Consider the following 15,342-nt stretch of genomic DNA (forward strand, 5'->3'; position numbering starts at 1 on the left):
GGTTGGTGGATCCGCAGCTGAAAGTCGGCGGCTGCGCGTTTACCTGTCTCCCCTGGAACTCCTCGCACTGGCCCACCTCAGCCCGACGCTGGCCTCACGGACCCGGGCGCCGGCCCGAGCGCTGCCTCGGATTAGGTGTCGGTCGAGGTCGGCACGCCCCACCTTGTCTCCCCGCGGTTCGGCCAGGTCCGGACTGCTGTCGCCTCGTCGCCATGGCGCCCACCATCCAGACCCAGGCACAGCGGGAAGATGGCCACAGGTAAACGCTTCACCTTTTAGCTTTATTGTCTGTCCAGGTTTCGGCGAGGCGGGGGGTCGGGCTCAGAGTCTACTTCTAGCGTCGCTAGCCCCCCAGGTCTGTCCGTGACGTCACGGAGCACTCAGAAGAGAGGGGTTTGTTTAGGGATGGGGTGTTGTCCCTTTCCCCCGCAATGGAGTTCGAGAATTAAATTCTTGGTGATTTTATTCAGAAAGGCAATCCTCTTTTAAAAACTTGGAGATGCCCCCTTCACTCCTGTCAATTTGGTCTTCTCCTTCTTTCTACCAATGTTTCTCTCTCTCTTACCCACCAGGCCCAATTCCCATCGGACTCTGCCTGAGAGGTGAGCCCCATTCTGTTTTCCTAAGAGGGGTGGGGCCAATGGGGGGTGGGAAACAGGTGGGCAGCAAGGGCCAGTTTCCACACCCAATGTATCAGCGGTTTTTATTTTTTTATTCCCAAACCCCCATCCTCCTCCCCTTTGGCAACCATTAGCTGTTTCTCTATATCTATGGGTCTGTTTCTATTTTGTTTTGTTTATTCATTTGTTTTGTGTGGGGTTTTGTTGTTGAATAATATTTCAATATATATATTGAATCTTCTTTATCCAGTCATCTATTGATGGACATCTAGGTTGCTTCTGTATCTCAGCTATTACTAGTAATGCTGCAGTGAACGTAGGGTTTAATGTTTTGAGGAATCTTCGTATTGTTTTCCATAGTGGCTGCACTAATTTACAATCCCACTAACAGTGTATGAGAATTCCCTTTTCTCCACATCCTCACCAGCACTTATTTGTTCATTCTGACAGGTGGTGACAGTCATTGTGGTTTTAATTTGCATTTCCCTGATGATGTTGAGCATCTTTTCATATGTCTGTTGGCCATCTGTTCGTCCTGTTTGGAGAATGTCTATTCAGGACCTCTCCCTATGTATAAATGGACTAGTGGCGGGTGCATGAAATTCATGCACAGAGGAGAGGGTTCCCTCAGCCCAGCCTGCACCCTCTCCGATTGGGGATCCCTGGGAGGGTGGCCGACTGCCCGATTCCTGTGGGATTGGGCCTAAACCGGCAGTCAGACATCCCTCTCGCAATCTGGGACCGCTGGCTCCTAACCGCTCACTTGCCTGACTGCCTGATTGCCCCTAACTGCCTCTGCCTGCCTGCCCCAACCCCTCTGCCTGCCTGCCTGCCTGATTGCCCCTAACCTCTCTGCCTGCCTGTCTGATCGCCCCCAACTGCCCTCCCCTGCCAACCTGATCTCTCCCCCAGTGGCCTTCCCCTGCCAACCTGATCTCGCCTGCCTCCAACTGCCCTCTCCTGCCGGCCTGATCTCACCCCCAATGGCCCTCCCCTGCTGGCCTGATCTCGCCTCTCAACTGCCTTCCCCTGCCAGCCTGATCACCCCCAACTGCCCACTCCTGTAGGCCTGATCTCGCCCCCAAATGCCCTCCTCTGCTGGCCAATTTGGTTCTGATTGATCGGTTTCTATGCCAGTCAGCGTCTCTGGGCCTATCAGCAGGGCCTGATCAGAGAGGTGGGGCTGATCAGCAGCCTGGTTGGAGGCCTGGAGAGAAATGGAGGTGCGGCTGCTGGCACCCGCAGGGAGAGAGAGAGGCAAGTGCTGATCAACAGCTGCCACAACGGCTATGGATCAGACCCTGCTTTTCTCTTCAGGCATCTCACCGAGCCTGATTCACAGCCCCCTCAGCAGTCAGTGCTGGGTCGCCATGGCAACCCAGTGCTGCCGGACCCAGGGTTTTTATATATTAGGATTGTTTTTGTGTGTGTGTTCGTGGGTTTTGTTTTTGTTTTGTTTTGATAAGTTGTATGAGTTCCTGATATATTTTGGATATTAACCCATTATTGGATATATCATTTGTAAAAGTCTTCTCTCAGTAGGTTGTATTTTCATTTTGTAGATGGTTTCTTTTGCTATGCAAAACCTTTTTAGTTTGATGTAGTCCCATTTGTTTATTTTTATTTATTTATATTTTAAATTTATTATTATTTTTCAATATATTTTATTGGTTTTAGAGAGGAGCGGGAGGTAGAAACATCAATGAGAGGGAATCCTACTGGGGATTGAGTCTGCAACTTGGGCATGTGCCCTTGACCGGAATTGAACCTGGAACCCTTCAGTCTGCAGGCTCTATCCACTGAGCCAAACCGGCTAGAACTATGTTTTGGCTTTTTAAAAAAATATATATTTTATTGATTTTCTACAGAGAGGAAGGGAGAGAGATAGTTAGAAACATTGATGAGAGAGAAACATCGATCAGCTGCCTCCTGCACATCCCCCACTGGGGATGTGCCCGCAACCCAGGTACATGCCCCTGACCGGAATCGAACCCGGGACCCTTCAGTCCGCAGGCCGACGCTCTATCCACTGAGCCAAACCGGTTTCGGCTGTTTTGGCTTTTTATTTTTATTTTATTTTTTATTTTTATTTTTTAATATATTTTATTGATTTTTTACAGAGAGGAAGGGAGAGAGATAGAGAGTTAGAAACATCGATGGGAGAGAAACATCGATCAGCCGCCTCCTGCACATCTCCCACTGGGGATGTGCCCGCAACCCAGGTACATGCCCTTGACCGGAATCGAACCTGGGACCCTTCAGTCCACAGGCCGACGCTCTATCCACTGAGCCAAACCGGTTTCGGCTGTTTTGGCTTTTTAAAATATATTTTTATTGATTTCAGAAAGGAAGGGAGAGAGAAAACCGTCAAATGATAATCATTGATCGGAAGCCCCCTGCACACCTCCCATTTGGGGACTAAGCTTACAACCCAGGCATGCGCCCTGACAGGGAATGGAACCTCGACCTCCCGGTTCATAGGTCGGCACCCAACACTGAGAACACTGGCTGGGTGATCTGTGTCTGTTTTATTCTAGTACCATACTGTTTTGATTATTGTAGCTTTATACCATAGCTTATCAGGGAGTATGGAACCATCTTCCACTTTGTTCTTTTTCAAAATTTCTTTGGCTATTTGGAGTCTTTTGTGGTTCCATAGAAATTTTAGGATTTGTTATAGTTCTGAGACGAATGCCATTGGTGTTTTAATAGGGATAACATGGACTCTGTAATTTGCTTTAGGTAGTAAGGACATTTTTTTTTTTTTAAATATATTTTATTGATTTTTTACAGAGAGAAAGGGAGAGAGATAGAGAGTTAGAAACATCGATGAGAGAGAAACATCGATCAGCTGCCTCCTGCACATCTCCCACTGGGGATATGCCCGCAACCCAGGTACATGCCCTTGACCGGAATCGAACCTGGGACCTTTCAGTCCGCAGGCCGACGCTCTATCCACTGAGCCAAACCGGTTTCGGCAGGTAGTAAGGACATTTTAACAATATTAATCCTTCCAATCCATGAGCAAGGTATGTCTTCCATTTATTCACATTTTCAACTTATTTCTTCAGTGTCTTACAGTTTTCTGAGTACAGGTCTTTTATGCCTTTGGTTAAATTTATTCCTAGGCGTTTTATGCTTTTTGATGCAATTGTAAATGGGTTTTTCTTAATTTCTCCTTATCATTCATTATTGGTATGTAGAAATGCCACAGATTTCTGTATATTGAGTCTGTATCCTACAACTTTACTGAATTCATTTATTCTAATTTCTTTTTGGTGGGATTATTTAGGGTTTTTTATATATTGTATGTCATCTGCAAATAATGAGAATTTTACTTCTTCCTTTCTGATTTGGATGCCTTTTTTTTTTTTCTTTTTCTTGTCTGATTGCTGTGGCTAGGATTTCCAATACTATGTTGAATAGAAGTGGTGATAATGAGCGTCCTTGTCTTTTTTCTGATCTTAGAGGAAAAGCTTTCAGCTTTTCACCATTGAGTATATTAGCTGTGGGTTTGGCATATATAAGCCTTTATTATGTTATGTCCCTTCCATAAGCACTTTGTAGAGAGTTTTTATCATAAAATGATGCTTAATTTTTAAAAATAATGTTTTTATTGATTTTAGAGAGAGAGGAAGGGAGGAGAATGGAAACATCAATGAGAAACATTTATTGGCTGCCTCCTGCATACCCCTGTCTGATTGCTGTGGCTAGGATTTATTATATATTCTTGTTTCCTTTGGTGTAGATTAGCCCACAACCTGGGCACGTGCCTTCACTGGGAATTGAACTGGTGACCTCTTGGTTCATGGATCAATGCTCAACCACTGATCCACACTGGCCAGGCAAAATGATGCTTAATTTTATCAAACACTTTCTCTGCATTTATCCCTTTTTTTTTTTTTAACTTGATGTGTCAAATTGATTTACTGATATTGAACCATCTTTGCATCACTGGGATAAATCCCACTTGGTCATGGTGTATAACCCTTTTAATGTATTGTTGAGTCCAGTTTGCTGATATTTTGCTGAGAATTTTTGCATCTCTGTTCATCAAGAATATTAGCTAGTAATTTTCTTTTGTTGTTGTTAATCCTCACCCAAGGATATTTTTCCACTGATTTTTAGGGAGAGTGGGAGAGAGAGGGAAAGAGAGAAACATGGATGTGAGAGAAACACATCTACTGTCTCCTGCACAAGCCCGCAACTGAGGTATGTACCCAAGACTGGAATTGAACCTGGGACCCTTTGGTTCGCAGGCCGACGCTCTATCCACTGAGCCAAACCGGCTAGGGCTCTTTTTTTTTTTTTTTTTTTTTTTACTTTTTATAAGAGTTTATTTGAGCCAAGCTAACATGCAGGAGAGCAAGATCTCAAATGCTCCCTTTTTTGTAATGTCTTTGGTTTCAGTATTAAGGTAATGCTGTCTTTGTAGAATGAATTTGGAAGTGTTCCTTCCTTTTCAATTTTTGGAGATAGTTTAAGGATTGATGTTAACTCTTTGAATGTTTGGTGGAATTCACCTATGAAGCCATTTGGTCCTGGACTTTTATTTGTTGAGAGTTTTTTTTTATTACTACTTCAATTTCATTGCCAGTAATTGCTCTGTTTAGATTTTCTATTTCAGTCTGGTTCAGTCTAAGGAGGTTATGTTATTTCTAGAAATTTATCCATTTCTTCTAGATTGTCAAATTTGTTAGCCTATAATTGTATTTTTTGAGTGACTCTGTTTATCTGTGATGTTGACTGTACCTTCTCTTTCATTTATGATTTTATTTGGGCCTTCTTTACTAAAGGTTTGTTAAATTTGTTTATCTTTTCAAGGAATCAGCTTTTGGTCTAATTGATGTTTTCTACTGTTTTTAAAATTTCTATTTATTTCCATTCTGATCTTAACTATTTCCTTCCTTCTGTTTACTTTGGGTTTTATTTGTTCTTTTCTAGTTTCCTTAGGTATAGAGTTAGATTGTTTATTTGGATTTTCCTTTTTAAAAGATTTTTAAGAATTGACTTTTAAAAAAATATATTTTTTATTGATTTCAGAGAGCAAGGGAGAGGGAGATAGAGATAGAAACATCAATGATGAGAGAGAATCATTGATTGGCTGCTTTCTGCACACACCCCTATTAGGGATCCAGCCTGCAACCCAGGCATGTGCCCTTGACCAGAATAGAACCCAGGACCCTTCAGTCTGCAGGCCAATGCTCTAAACACGAGCCAAAATGGCTAGGGCAATTATTTATTTTTAAAGAGAGAGAGAAACATAGATGTGAGAGTGAAACATCGATTGGCTGCTTCCTGTATGCCTGCTGCTGGGACATGTGCCCTGACTGGGAATTGAACCAGCAACCCTTTGGTGCCCAGGATGACATCCAACCAAGAGAGCAATACTGGCCAGGGCTATTGGGATTTTTCTCATTTCTTGAGGTAGGCCTGTATAACTATGAGCTTCCTTCTTACAGCTGCTTTTACTGCATCCAATAAATCTTGAAAAGTTTTCTTTCAACATACCTATGTTGTTTAGTCTCCATGTGTTTTTTTCCCTAGTTTTCTTCCCGTAGTTGATTACTAGTTTGATGATATTGAGGTTAGAAAAGATGCTTGATAATGATTTCAATCTTTTTGAATTTGAGGCTTGTTTTGTGGTCCTAGTCTGAAGGGTTTGCCATGTGCATTTAAAAAATGTGCATTCTGCCCTAACTGGTTTGGCTCAGTGGATAGAGCGTCGGCCTGCGGACTGAAAGGTCCCAGGTTTGATTCCGGTCAAGGGCATGTACCTTGGTTGCAGGCACATCCCCAGTAGGGAGTGTGCAGGAGGCAGCTGATCGATGTTTCTCTCTCTCATCGATGTTTTTAACTCTCTATCCCTCTCCCTTCATCTCTGTAAAAAATCAATAAAATACATTTTTAAAAAAAGTGCATTCTGCAGCTTTTGGGATGAAACGTTCTATAAATGTCCATTAAGTCCATCTGGTCTAATGTGACAGTTAAGGCCATTATTTCCCTATTAATTTTGTGTCTCAATGAACTTATCCATTGATGTGAATGGGGTGTTAAAGTTACCTACTGTATTTTATTACTGTGGATTTCTCCCTTTATGTCCATTAATATTGGCTTTATATATTTAGGTGCTCCTATGTTGGATATGTAGATATTTACAATTGCTTTATTCTCTTCTTGGATTTACCCTCTGTAATTATGTAGTGTCCTTGTTTGTCTTTACATTTTTTGTTTTAAAGTCTGTTTTGTCTGATATGGTTATTGCTACTCCAGTTTTTAATTTTTTTTTTTTTGCCATATGAAAACAATAATTTATTGCTTTTTCTGCCCTCGTGCTATATAATGAAATTTTCATTTCATTTCTGAAAAATAAATTGGCCAATAAATTCATTTTGTTCTGCTTCTACTTTATACAAGGCTTCCTATTCAACCCAATATCTTTCAAGCTGCATTTTCTTTTCTGCTATTAGTCCTTGGAGTTGCTGCTGTTGGGCTTCTCTCTGCTTTGCTATAGATTTGAGCAAATTCTGAGCACCAAAGGCCTTCATCTTCTCCTTTTCTGCTTCTTTTGCAAGTTGGTCAACAAGCTCAAGTAAACCACCAACTACTAGTATTTTCTGAAATTGGCCAATTTTGTCCACAAAGCCCTTCCTTGAGCTCTATGGTCTGGGTAACCTCTGGTTCCAACACCCGCAGCTTGTTTAGTTCATCAAAGTGTAGCCCTGCTTCACCCAGGATGTCCTTGGCCATAGCTTCCGACCCTGCAGCGGTGGCAAACAGCCCAGGCTGAAGTTGGCAGGTAGTTTCTCTCTGGTCCGCAGCAGCGGTACCTGGCCCACCAGTCTCAGCTGCTGCCATGCTACAGCAGTTTATTTTTATTAAAAGTTTATAGCCTGGCTGATGTGGCTCAGTGAATTAAGCGTCATCCAATTCCCAGTCAGGGCACATGACTCGGTTGCAGGCCCAATCCCCAGTAGGGGACGTGCAGGAGGCAACTGATTGATGTTCTCTCTCATAGATGTTTCTATCTCTTCCTCTCCCTTCCTCTCTATCTACAAATAAATAAAAACATATTTTAAAAAAACATTTATTTTATATTTACTGATTTTTAGAGAGAAACATTGATTTGTTGTTCCACTTATTTATGTATTCAGTGGTTGATGTGTCCTGACTGGGGATTGAATCTGCCACCTTGGCATATCAGAACAGTGCTCTAACCAACTGCACTACCTAGCCAGGGATCCAGCTTTCCTTTTGTTTCTATTTATATGGGGTATCTTTTTTCCATCCTTTCACTTTCAGCTGGTATATGCCTTTTTTTCTTTAATATATGTTTTTTTATTTCCAAGAGGGAGGGGGAGAGAAATACAAATATCAATGATGAAAAAGAATCATTGATCTACTGGGGATCGAGCCTGAAACCCGGGCATGTGCCCCGAATGGGAATCTAACCATGACTTCCTGGTTCATAGGTCAACACTCAACCATTGGACCACACTGGCTGAGCCGGTATATGTATTTTTTAAAAAATGTTTTTTTGATTTTAGGGAGAGGGAGAGATAGAAACATCAATGAGAGAGAACATCGAGTGCCTGCCTCCTGCATGCCCCCTACTGGGGATCGGGTCTGCAACCCAGGCATGTCCCCTGACTGGAATTGAACCCGTGTCCTCTTGGTGCATGGGTCAGCGCTCAACCACTGAGCCACACTGGCCAGGCATCAGTCTATATATGTCTTTCAATTTGAAGTGAGTCTCTTGTAAGCAACATGCAGCTGTGTCATGTTTTTGTTTCTTTTTTGCTGCTACTGCCACCACTACCCTTGTTGGGTCATTTTTTTTTAACTTACTAAGGTTTTACATATGTCTCCTTTTCCCCTGATTGACACCCCCACTCCCCCGCCATTCCTACCTTGGGCAAGCCCCCACCGCCCCAGTGTCTGTGTCCATTGGTTATGCTGATATGCATGCATTACAAGTCCTTCGGTTGCTAACACTCCCCCCACCCCCCATTGTCCCTGGATCTATTCTTTTTCTTTTTTAAAAAAATATATTTTATTGATTTTTTACAGAGGAAGGGAGAGGGATAGAGAGTTAGAAACATCAACGAGAGAAACATTTAAAGTCATTATTGGCAAGTATGCACTTACTGCCATTTTGTTCATTCTTTTGGTCATTTTTATAGCTCTCCTTTGTTCCTTCTTGTGGTTTGCTGGCTTTCTTTAGTATTTTGTTTGGGTTCCTTCTCTTCTTTGTATAACTTTTGTAGGTTTTGTATAGCTTTTGAGGTTTATGGCTATCACTAGCAGTTTGTTTTAAGCTAATAGGCATTTAAATTCAAATATATTCTATAAGGATTACATTTTTACATCCCCTCCACATTTTATGTTATTGACGTTGTTTTAGGTTTTTTTTGTGTTGTCTCCTCTCTACTTACTGTAGTTTGAGTTCGATACTTATCTTTTGACCTTCATAGTAGCTTTTTAAAGGAGCTGTTCTATTCCTAGATCTGGAGTGGTCTGCCGAGTCAAGTACTGCAATAGCCTCCCTGACATCCCCTTCGACCCCAAGTTTATTACCTACCCTTTCGACCAGAACAGGTGAGACTTAAGATTGGGAATGGGAAACAACTCAGAGTATGAGCTCCTTGCAGGCAAGGACTGCTTCTCTTGTTGATAGTTCTCTCTTCTGGGCCTAAAACAGTACCCTGCACATATTACAGTAGTAGGTGCCTGATAAACATTTGGTAACGAGCAAGCAGTGTCCAAGTCTCTTTCCATTGGAGAGCAAGTGTTCGGACTTGGACATGGGGGAACACTCCACTCTGAGTTCCTCCCTGTAGAAGTTTAGCCTCTGTGAAGCAGGGATTTGAGGGGGTAAAGCTGAGTCAGGAAACCATAATGGGCATGTTTCCCTACCCAGGTTCGTTCAGTACAAAGCAACTTCCTTGGAAAAACAGCACAAACATGACCTCCTGACTGAGCCAGACCTGGGGGTCACCATTGACCTCATCAACCCTGACACCTACCGCATTGACCCCAATGGTATGTAGGGAGGCAGGGAGGACCTGCTTTAGACTAGCAAAGGCCAGGCCTGGACCTCCATCATGGTTTCTTACCCCCTTTCTCTCCTCTAGTACTCTTAGATCCAGCTGATGAGAAGCTTCTGGAAGAAGAGATTCAGGCCCCCACTAGCTCCAAGAGGTGAGGGGGTAGGATGCTGAGTGGGGACTGGGGACTGGCTCCAATGGAAGGAGGGTGGTGAGGTCCTGAAGTGTCTGATCCTCCACCTTAGGTCTCAGCAGCATGCAAAGGTGGTGCCATGGATGCGGAAGACAGAGTATATCTCCACTGAGTTCAACCGTTATGGCATCTCCAATGAGAAGCCTGAGGTGAAGTAAGTTGTGGTAGGTAGGGAGGGAAGGTAGAAATTTCAGATGTGTCCAGTGGTCCCTAAAGGCCTTTCTCTTCACCCTTAGGATTGGGGTTTCTGTAAAACAGCAGTTCACTGAGGAAGAAATTTACAAAGATAGGGATAGCCAGATAACAGCCATTGAGAAGACTTTTGAGGATGCCCAGAAGTCGGTAACTGAGGGACTAAGATGGGGAGGCAGAAAAAGAGGTGGCTTCAAAGCTCTTCATCCTCCTTCTCACCCTGTTTTTGTCCCTACCAGATCTCCCAGCATTACAGCAAGCCCCGAGTGACACCGGTGGAGGTCATGCCCGTCTTCCCAGACTTTAAGGTCAGATTTGGTACAGGAGGCAGAGCGAGATAGCCTGTCATCTCTGCATGTCTCACTTCTAACTCCAGTGTCCTCTGTCCAACAGATGTGGATTAATCCATGTGCTCAGGTAATCTTTGACTCAGACCCAGCCCCCAAGGACACGAGTGGTGCAGCTGCATTGGAGATGATGTCTCAAGCCATGATCAGGTAAGTGTCCCTGCTGCCAACCTTGGCCTATTTCTCATTGCCCTTTGTCCTCATTTATCACTGCTCTTCCTCTTCCCCCAACCAGGGGCATGATGGATGAGGAAGGGAACCAGTTTGTGGCCTACTTCCTGCCTGTGGAAGAGACATTGAAGAAACGAAAGCGGGACCAGGAAGAGGAAATGGACTATGCACCGGATGATGTGTGCGTGGGTTGGGGATTGAGAAGTGTGTCTCTCTTTCTCCCTCAAAGGGAAGAAATGGGGCTAACCCTGTCCCCCTCATCCTCAGATATGACTACAAGATTGCTCGGGAGTACAACTGGAATGTGAAGAACAAAGCTAGCAAGGGTTATGAGGAAAACTACTTCTTCATCTTCCGAGAGGGTGATGGAGTTTACTACAATGAGTTGGAGACCAGGTACTCAGCGCATATACCTCAGATTTCCACCTCAGAGTAGCCTGGGCCCATGCTTCAGGGTCAAGACCCTAGGATATGTCACCTTGGAGGTCATTTGTACCTAAGGATTTGTCACATGCATTTGTAAGCGACTAGCAGAAGCCTGCTCATGCATGTGGGCTAGATCTGTTTCTAACACAGTAACCCACTAGAGATATTTAGACCTTTTATGCAGGGTAGACAGCCAATTTCCTGATATTAAGAGACTTCATGTGAAAGTAAACATAGCTAAAGTATGGGATTATACATAAAATTAGCATATTTAAAATGAAATCCTGGATACCCAAGTTAAAAAAATGTGACCCCAAAACTTTTCCCTGATGGCTAAAAGATTATTTTTGGCTGGGGCCTTTGGTATAAGGGTTGGGAAAAAGTGTGACCTTGAATTTTAAGTAGAGATTACAAATTCTGATCCTGTAAGCCAATGAGGAAATGTGAAAGAAGGCACAATGGGCTGGTGGGGTCTGGGTGACCTAGAGCTCTTGGCACTCTCTAAGGGGCACCACAATCCAGCTCAACAAGATTCCAACCCATTGCAGACATTGCTATAGAAGGCTAAGAGGCCTGTGTAACGGGGCCATAGATTCATATTTTCCCTAAACCAGAGATCTAGGTTCTATGTTTTTATAAGTGTTGGTAACTAATTCACATTAAAGTCTATACACACACTTTATAAAGTGCAGAGCAATCAAATTGGTATCTTGGGAGCAATAACCTTTCCCCTCGTCTGCCCCAAACCAGAGTTTAGTCTCCCTTATTAAATCTGTATTTATTCTTATCTGTTCTGGGCTAAACATTGGTGAGGAATTGAAGAACCAAGTTGAACCATACCCCTCACTGGGGTTTTTAACTGCATCTTCCTCACCCCTCTCCCAACTTGCCCACTGCAGGGTCCGCCTAAGTAAGCGCAGGGCCAAGGCTGGGGTTCAGTCGGGTACCAATGCCCTGCTTGTGGTCAAACACCGGGACATGAACGAGAAGGAATTAGAAGCCCAGGTAACAATTACCATTGGTTCAGGGAACCCATGGGGAGTGTGGTGGTGGGTAAAGAGGGAAACAGAAGCCTGATAGAATACTTTCCCTCCCCTCCTGCTGCTTCCCAGGAGGCACGGAAGGCCCAGCTGGAGAACCATGAACCTGAGGAAGAGGAGGAAGAGGAAATGGAGACAGAAGAGAAAGAAGCTGGGGGCTCAGGTAAAGCTGCATAAGCTAATCCCTGGAAACCCTGGGAGGGTGGAAAACTGGGTCTCACTTCTTTCTGTTCCCTCAACAGATGAGGAGCAAGAGAAGGACAGCAGCAGTGAGAAAGAAGGCAGTGAGGATGAGCGCTCAGGCAGTGAGAGTGAGCGGGAAGAGGGTGATAGGGATGAAGCAAGTGACAAGAGTGGTAGCGGCGAGGAGAGCAGTGAGGATGAGGCCCGAGCTGCCCGGGACAAAGAGGAGATCTTCGGCAGTGATGCGGATTCAGAGGACGCCGACTCTGATGACGAAGACAGAGGACGGGCCCATGGTAGTGACAATGATTCAGAGAGTGGCAGCGATGGAGGTGACCAGCGGAGCCCCAGTCCCAGCCGCAGCCCCAGTGGCAGCGCCAGTCCCTTCCCCAGTGGCAGTGAGCACTCAGCCCAGGAGGATGGCAGTGAAGCCCCAGCTTCTGATTCCAGCGAGGCAGACAGTGACAGTGACTGAGTCCTGTCAGGGCCGGCGCAGATATGGTGATTCTGTGCAGGAAGGCACTTTTCTGTGGTGTATTTGTGAGCTTTTCACTGTTTCCCTTCTCTCCTCCAACCCTTTGCTGTTAATAAAACCAGTTTCTCCCCTTCCCAGTCCTTATGGTCTCCTTCTGTCTACATCGCCCCCCTCGCACTCCATCAGCTTCTCCATCTCCCCGGTACTCAGTGGCCTCAGCTAAACGGCATAGAAGCAAAGGCCCAGGTTTCCAAGGAAATGTAGCATAACAAAGATCAGAATCCTTTTTTTGTTATGTTGTTTCTTTTTTTTTTTTTTTTTTTTTCCAAAATAAGCCCAGACCATTAAACAAGTGAAACGCCAACAAATAAATCTCCAACAGCGAGAAAAACTGTACAGTTACTCAAAGCTGATTCTGCCAGTGGGGCTGGGGATAGAAGGGAGGGTGAAATCATGGCGGGGGTGGGTGGGGGTGGGGGCGGGGAGTGTCTGGGGGCCGAGGAGGGGCTGGAGCTGGAGGGTCAGGGTCCTGCCCATCAGAGTGAGGCCGCCAGCGTCCTGCACACTCCGGTCAGGTTGGGGGAGGGAGGCAGCATTGCCTCCCATTGTGTGTGTATGTTGGGCGGGAGAGTGTCCCTCACTACCTCCCAGTGCCAGGCAGAGCCAGCTCACCCTGATGAATAGTGAACAAGATGGGACTGGCTGGGAGGAGGTGAGGGTCCTGTAAGAGGGACACCCTGCAGATTCCAAACGAGGTGGCCCCTGTCCATCCCACTTCCCTGGGCTAGTGGGAGGGGAATTGGGGAAGCCCTGGGAGTTTGAGGGGAATGAGCAAAGGCACAGAAACATGGAGGGGCCGGGGTGGGGGACTTGCATAGGTTGATGAGTGTGCAAGAGGTACATAAATAAACCTGACACCCCACCCAGCCCGGCACTGGGAGAGGAGGTAGGGACCTGGAGCAGGTCCCCAGGGCTACACCCCCTCTCCCCCAGGCTTTTTCCCTCTCCCTGGGCTCAGAGTTGAGGGAGGTCCAGACCTGGAGGGCAGGGGCAAAAATAGGGGAATGGGGTGAGAGTGCTGGGAGGGCGGTGGTTTTAAAATTTTTTTGGTTTTTTGTTTTTTCCCAACATCTTTAATAACATACACAATGGTTACCAGCCATATTCATAACAAAAGTTATTCATAAAATGTATCTAAAAATAACATTTTTTCCCTTTCGGTGTGAAAAGCTTGAGAATGTCCCAGTGTGTATGGGAGGGTTGAGGGGGGAGGGAGTTGGAATAGGGGACCCTGGCTTCCCCACAACCTGAACCCTCAAATCCCCTCCCTCCACCTGGGCCCCAGCACAACCCAGCAGTAGGAACAGGGACCAGAGGCTCTGTATGACTCCAGGGCTGGGGGAATCTCTGGGTTATGATATAGTGTTCCACTTAATGAGGTCATGACATAATGGGGAGTGGGGGAAGGATGAGAGAAAGGGGGTGGGGAAAGAAACCAAAACCAAACAATCCCCTTTCCCTTATTCCTTACCCCCAAGTCTTTCAGCAACCAGACCTGGGAGTGAAGAGTATGTTGATGGGGGAAGGGGATGTTAAGGCAACAGACTTCCTGACCTCATTGGCTGTCCTGGCTCCCCACCTTCAACTTATGCATCTGGGGAGCCAAGGCTGGGGGGAAGTGGGGAAGAGCTAGGGGGTCTGGAGGAGGGGGCTCTGCCCCTCTCCCCTCATAAAATTCAGGTTCCCCCTGCCACTTTCTTGGCTCAGAAAGAGGCCTGGGGATTCTAAAAATGAGAGGGAATGATCAGAGAAAAACCGTTAAGAACTATATAAATATGTATCTTAAATAGGCCTAAGAAATTAATTGTAGAGAACCTCTGATAAACAGGGCAAAAGGAGGTGAGTGAGAAGAGGATGGCTCCTGTCCTCGGGGAATGATGGAAATTGGGAAGGAGAAGAAGGTGGTGAGGAGAAAGATTCCTCTCCTCACCTACCTTCTCCTTAGCGCCTCTCAAAATAATATTCAGGAGAGCAGGTTATCTTACCCAGCTTGTCTCTCCCCAAATGTCTGATGGTTCTGAGCAGGCCCCATAAGATAGTGGGTCAGTGAGTCTCAGGGGATGAGGGAGCTGCTCCCTCAGGAGGGGCAGGTGAACATTCTGGAGGAAGCAGGGGTGGGATGGGGCCAGATGAGCTATAAGGAAGGAAAGGGGGGCAGGCAGGCTGGCCAAGCTCCTGCCCCCTTTATTCTGGCTGCCCCCTACCTTCCTGGGCCTCGGCAGAGATCCCTCAATGGGCCCGAGAGTGAGCAAGGCAGGTGCCAATGTTAAACAAAAGTTAAAAGGATGAGAGAGTAGAAAAATATTAGAATGTATAGCTGAGCCAGCCCACCCTCTCGCTGTCGCAGAGAAGCCCGTTGGGGGTTGGCCCCCGCCCGCCGCCCAGGGAGCCTATGGGTGCGCTGGGCTGTGGGTCCCGTCAGATGGTGGAGGTTTTGTCTGTCCCATCTGTGGTAAGAAAGGGAGGAAGGGAGGAAGATCAGGAGCTGGTGGGAGGCTTGAGAAAAGATGCTCAGGTAGCCTGCCATCCCAGTCAGGTCCTCCCTGAAGTACAGCCTCCCCGAGGGCCCCCTCAAGGATGACTATGAG

At 45.8% G+C, this 15,342-nt stretch overlaps 2 protein-coding genes and 1 pseudogene across 5 annotated transcripts in view; 1 reads left to right on the forward strand and 2 right to left on the reverse strand.

Moving 5' to 3' along the window:
- Positions 1 to 28: 28 nt before the first annotated feature.
- PAF1 (PAF1 homolog, Paf1/RNA polymerase II complex component) lies at positions 29 to 13,013 on the forward strand. 3 transcript variants are annotated; one of them, XM_036345682.1, is made up of 14 exons: positions 41 to 259; positions 573 to 602; positions 9,126 to 9,218; positions 9,541 to 9,662; positions 9,755 to 9,821; positions 9,913 to 10,014; positions 10,097 to 10,202; positions 10,292 to 10,360; positions 10,446 to 10,549; positions 10,635 to 10,751; positions 10,838 to 10,966; positions 11,896 to 12,001; positions 12,109 to 12,199; positions 12,279 to 12,827. In XM_036345682.1, the coding sequence occupies exons 1-14, from the start codon at positions 213 to 215 to the stop codon at positions 12,692 to 12,694; spliced, it is 1,599 nt and encodes a 532-aa protein (XP_036201575.1). In that variant the 5' UTR covers positions 41 to 212; the 3' UTR covers positions 12,695 to 12,827. The 3 variants fall into 3 exon arrangements, with proteins under 3 accessions (XP_036201577.1, XP_036201576.1, XP_036201575.1); XM_036345684.1 differs by lacking the exon at positions 573 to 602 and having other exon boundaries at positions 29 to 259; positions 12,460 to 13,013; XM_036345683.1 differs by lacking the exon at positions 573 to 602 and having other exon boundaries at positions 40 to 259.
- Positions 6,414 to 7,596, reverse strand: LOC118674212 (annotated as a pseudogene).
- SAMD4B (sterile alpha motif domain containing 4B) overlaps positions 12,999 to 15,342 on the reverse strand; it is a 44,401-nt gene continuing 42,057 nt past the window's right edge. For both annotated transcript variants that reach the window (XM_036345681.1, XM_036345680.1), the window contains one exon: positions 12,999 to 15,201. In XM_036345681.1, the coding sequence (XP_036201574.1) occupies positions 15,173 to 15,201 (29 nt within the window). In that variant the 3' untranslated portion in view covers positions 12,999 to 15,172. The remainder of the gene's footprint in view (positions 15,202 to 15,342) is intronic.

This window comes from Myotis myotis, unplaced genomic scaffold (assembly GCF_014108235.1).
Source record: "Myotis myotis isolate mMyoMyo1 unplaced genomic scaffold, mMyoMyo1.p scaffold_m19_p_19, whole genome shotgun sequence".
Classification (NCBI taxonomy): Eukaryota; Metazoa; Chordata; class Mammalia; order Chiroptera; family Vespertilionidae; genus Myotis; species Myotis myotis.

Excerpts from the sequence above, each read along its gene's own strand:
- PAF1 (XM_036345684.1), top strand. The coding sequence starts at position 213 with ATGGCGCCCACCATCCAGACCCAGGCACAGCGGGAAGATGGCCACAG. Across the intron at positions 9,822-9,912 it reads GCCCCCACTAGCTCCAAGAG|GTCTCAGCAGCATGCAAAGG; the intron begins GTGAGGGGGTAG and ends CCTCCACCTTAG. Across the intron at positions 12,002-12,108 it reads AGAAGGAATTAGAAGCCCAG|GAGGCACGGAAGGCCCAGCT; the intron begins GTAACAATTACC and ends GCTGCTTCCCAG.